We start from the raw sequence: 3,680 nt of genomic DNA on the forward strand, positions 1-3,680 counted from the left end.
CCGTATAGCTAGGCTCTTCTCTGACTAGCTATAACTTAAAATAACCCATTTATTCTAATCTACTTTCTGCCATGTAGCTGGTTATCTGTGCTCGGGTACCATGTGACCATCTCGTCACATCTTCCCTGGTGAAACTCCTGCCTGTCACTTCCCCCAGACTCCTTCTGTCTTCTGGATGTCCCACCTCCTATTCCTGCCACGGCATAGGCCATCAGATTTATTATCGACAGGTGCCCCATCCGTACAGACATAAGATAGTCTCTTCTCTACAGTCTCCTGCAGGCAAAGATACCTGCATGGCCACCAGTGTGCTTCCTCTTTGCTTTAGGTTTAGTTAAGCCCAAGGCTGTGCTCTGGAAGAGGTGAGTGTTTCAGTAAAGAACTAAAAGCTCACAAAAAGGGCAGTGTTTGGGGAAGAGGAAATAAGGCAGATCTCTGATCGTTTCTTTATTAATAAGTAGAGATACACAAAGACTTGATAAAAAGTACATAAAAGGCTCAAGCGTCAACAAGATGTCCAGGCATCACTCTCGCTCCTCGCACGACAACAGCCACCTGCTAATACTGTCACGCAAAGGGCTCATTGTTTCAAGTATCTGGCATTGTGGGTAAACCCGACCCAATGTGGACTCTCCAACCAGGTGGGCTGCTAAAAGGAGGGACCCCTCTGCGGCTCTGGACTTAGTGTGATGGCTCTGAGGGGCTTTGGGGTTAGAGCTGGCATGGTCAGTGGGTCATGTCTTCCGGCAGGCAAGACAAGGCACACGCATCCAATCAGGTACTCCACAGCAAGAGCCATGGAGGGGCGTGGGGTACTCCTAAGGGGAGCATCCAGATGTTCCTGTGTGGCACGGTGCTTGGGAAGGAGGGAGCCATAGCATAGCCCCATACTGGGGGAGAAGGGATGGCTTGGGGGGGGGGTGGCAAATGAACCTATAAAGAGGTGGCAGAGTAATGGAAGAAAATCGGCACACAAGAGAGGCAGAGGTGAGGGGATTGCGGGGAAGGTATACATCAGATGTGATGGGAACACACATTTCTGAAAAAATTACAGGGAGCATCGGAATGACAGCTCAGTACAGACCCAAAGGGTCCTCTGTCATGTGGTATCAGAGCCAACCAGGTCTCCTGATGTCCCCTGTCAGCTGGCGATGGAGATTCACTGAGCATCTTTTACTCGGCCTCCCTGGAAACTCTGTCAGAGGGCTCATTTCTAATTCTGGAGTGTCATCTACCCATGCCACATGTAGGGGAAACAGGATTGTGGAAGATGAAAGCCCTGAACCAGAGATGGCCAGAAGTTGGCGAGTTTGTCCACCTGCGTGTGGGGTCAGTTTAGGACGTGGGCAGTTTAGAATGGATGCCCTGGATGACGAAGCTGAATGCACTGCTTCTGCTGAGAGGGGTGGGGGCGCTGGGAGCCTCCCTTCTGGTCAGCTGTGTGACTCACTCCTCAGGGCTTTGGTCTAGTCTGCTTCCGGGAAGAGTCTCCACTTGGAGCAGGAGAGGCGCTGGTCCACAGAAGTGAGGGTGTGCCGGTAGCAGGTGGCAGGACATGGCTTCTCTGGCAGTGGCTGCTGCCCTGAGTATAGAGCCTCCTGACCCTCCTTCCATCTGTCCTCTCTCCGGACTGCAGCAGCTATGGGTGTGGCTTAGAGAGCCCAGGGCTGAAGAAAGCCTGGTTCTTTTCGTGTTGAAAATATTCATAAGTATTACCGGATCTGAAAAATGGTGAGATACCTCCTCTGGCATGCCCTCTAGTATCCTTTTCAGGAACAGAAAGAAAAAAAAAAAATCGGGGCGGGGTGGCAGTCTGGTGAGTAGGAAGCTTGATCTCTAGCTAGCAAAAGCGTCAGTCATTTCCTTCTGTAGCACAGTTGTCCCTTGCATGGGGCCTTCTGTCCTGATGACCCTGCGTGTGAAGAATTTAGGACTCTCTGGGTTGGAAAGGAATCACGAGGCTGGGCACCCTACTTGGTGCCTGGTTTCCTTGGATTTCCTTCCGTACTGGCCCAGCCCCCTGGTGGGAGCCTCTGTTCTGCGAGGGGAGCTGGAAGATGAGCTCACTCACTATGCCAGCCACCTCCAGTCCCAACCCTCTCACAGGGTGTACTTGGTCCTTGCTGTCCCTCCATACGGGTCTTAGCTGGAAAAAGCCACTCTCTACCCCACTAGCAGCACCAGAGAGGGAGGAGTGCGTTGTGGCGGGAGGTGTCCCTGCTCAAATAAGTGTGTGGACCATGTCCTCAGCTCAGCTTCCTTCCCCTTTGACCTAAGAGAGCAAAGAAAGTGTGTACCGAACGGCAGCCATACCTGCCAGAAGGGGTTTGCTCATTGGCTGGACTTATAAAAGTAATGGTCAGCTGACTTGGGTGGAAATGGCTTCAGGTCCTGGGGCTTCTAAGATAATAGTATTGAGCTCTTTCAGTTCAGAGCTTTCTGGATGATGTCACATCCACCTCCTTGAACATGTCCCTAAGTTTGTGTCAGAGGCACAGCAATACATAGTCTGAGAGCAACAGGGACACGGTCCACATCTGAACGCAGAATTTACCCACTGCATGGAAAGCAAATGAGTCCTTTTGCAAAGCCAGTCACTGGCCTCACCACACACTCAGGGAAAGGAAATCCCACCAGGGGTGAACCGGGCCCAGCTAGCTCTCACTTCAGTGGGGGCAGGATTGAGGGTGGGGATGTAGTGGTGAGGGGAGTTATTTTCTAATCTCTGCCTTTTTTTTTTCAAGTGCACCAAAGCCCTCCAGGTAAATCCACCCCCTCTCTCCAGTCTCTGGGGTCTGTTTGCTTCCTGGGTTTGACCCCAGGCTTTTGATAAGACTCCACCTACTTCTGCCTCTCATCCAGGATGGAGTTTGGCACTGCTAGGAACACTCGGTTAAGAAGACAACAGCCCTATTGCAGACATTTATCAGAGGTCTGCCAAAGACTTGGGGCTTCGCCAGGCAATGGGCACAGACCTCTTTAATAAAATAATCGTTACTCAAATAATTTAAAAATCTACAAAAGACACAAGAGCTCAGACACGGGATGGGACAGGGAGGAAGCTTGCTCATGGCTTGTCTGGTGCGTTGTATGTGGGTAAGCACTTCCATAGCAAACCAGCCCTGTGGAGTTAAAAGAAACAAGCCCACCAAGAGACTGGGAACTGGGCTCAACCAACACACAAAGGGTTTGGAAGCTGTAGCCCTGTCTCCTGGGAGAGGCAGCAAAGCCAACCCCGGCCTGCTTCTGCCCCCTCCTCCCTCATTCCCTTCCAATGCCCAGTCCAGAGCCAAGGGCTGTGGTTAGAAATGGTTCTCAGTGCAGTTAGGCAGTGGGCTGGTCCCAGGGGCTGGCAGTTCACGGTTGCTATGCCCAGGGCTTCAGGCTGTCACAAGATGACACACTGCAGTTTGTGAGTGCCGGTGGCCCTGTCTCCTCGCCATTTTGTCTTCTTTTTCTTCTTCTGGTTTTTCTCTGGAACCTGTTGCCTTTGGAACAATGAAGGAAGCAAAGACAAGGTCAGAGCAAGCCTTTTGCTTCCTCTGTCCTCTCTCTGGGACTCCCAAGTCCAGAGACAGCTTGAGAGCTATTTTGGGGTGCTGTCTCGGGGCCTCTAATATCAAGGGCAGTGGTAGAAAGAGGGGCTTGTTCTTTGCTGTGTTGGGTATGTTGAAAGCTTG

The 3,680-nt window shown here is 51.5% G+C and overlaps 1 protein-coding gene across 3 annotated transcripts in view; it reads right to left on the minus strand.

The window, feature by feature from the left end:
* Positions 1-432: 432 nt before the first annotated feature.
* Positions 433-3,680, minus strand: part of Mras (muscle RAS oncogene homolog) — a 50,905-nt gene continuing 47,657 nt past the window's right edge. For all 3 annotated transcript variants that reach the window (XM_021171194.1, XM_021171195.2, XM_021171197.2), the window contains one exon: positions 433-3,488. In XM_021171194.1, the coding sequence (XP_021026853.1) occupies positions 3,389-3,488 (100 nt within the window). In that variant the 3' untranslated portion in view covers positions 433-3,388. The remainder of the gene's footprint in view (positions 3,489-3,680) is intronic.

Source organism: Mus caroli, chromosome 9, assembly GCF_900094665.2.
Source record: "Mus caroli chromosome 9, CAROLI_EIJ_v1.1, whole genome shotgun sequence".
Lineage (NCBI taxonomy): Eukaryota > Metazoa > Chordata > Mammalia > Rodentia > Muridae > Mus > Mus caroli.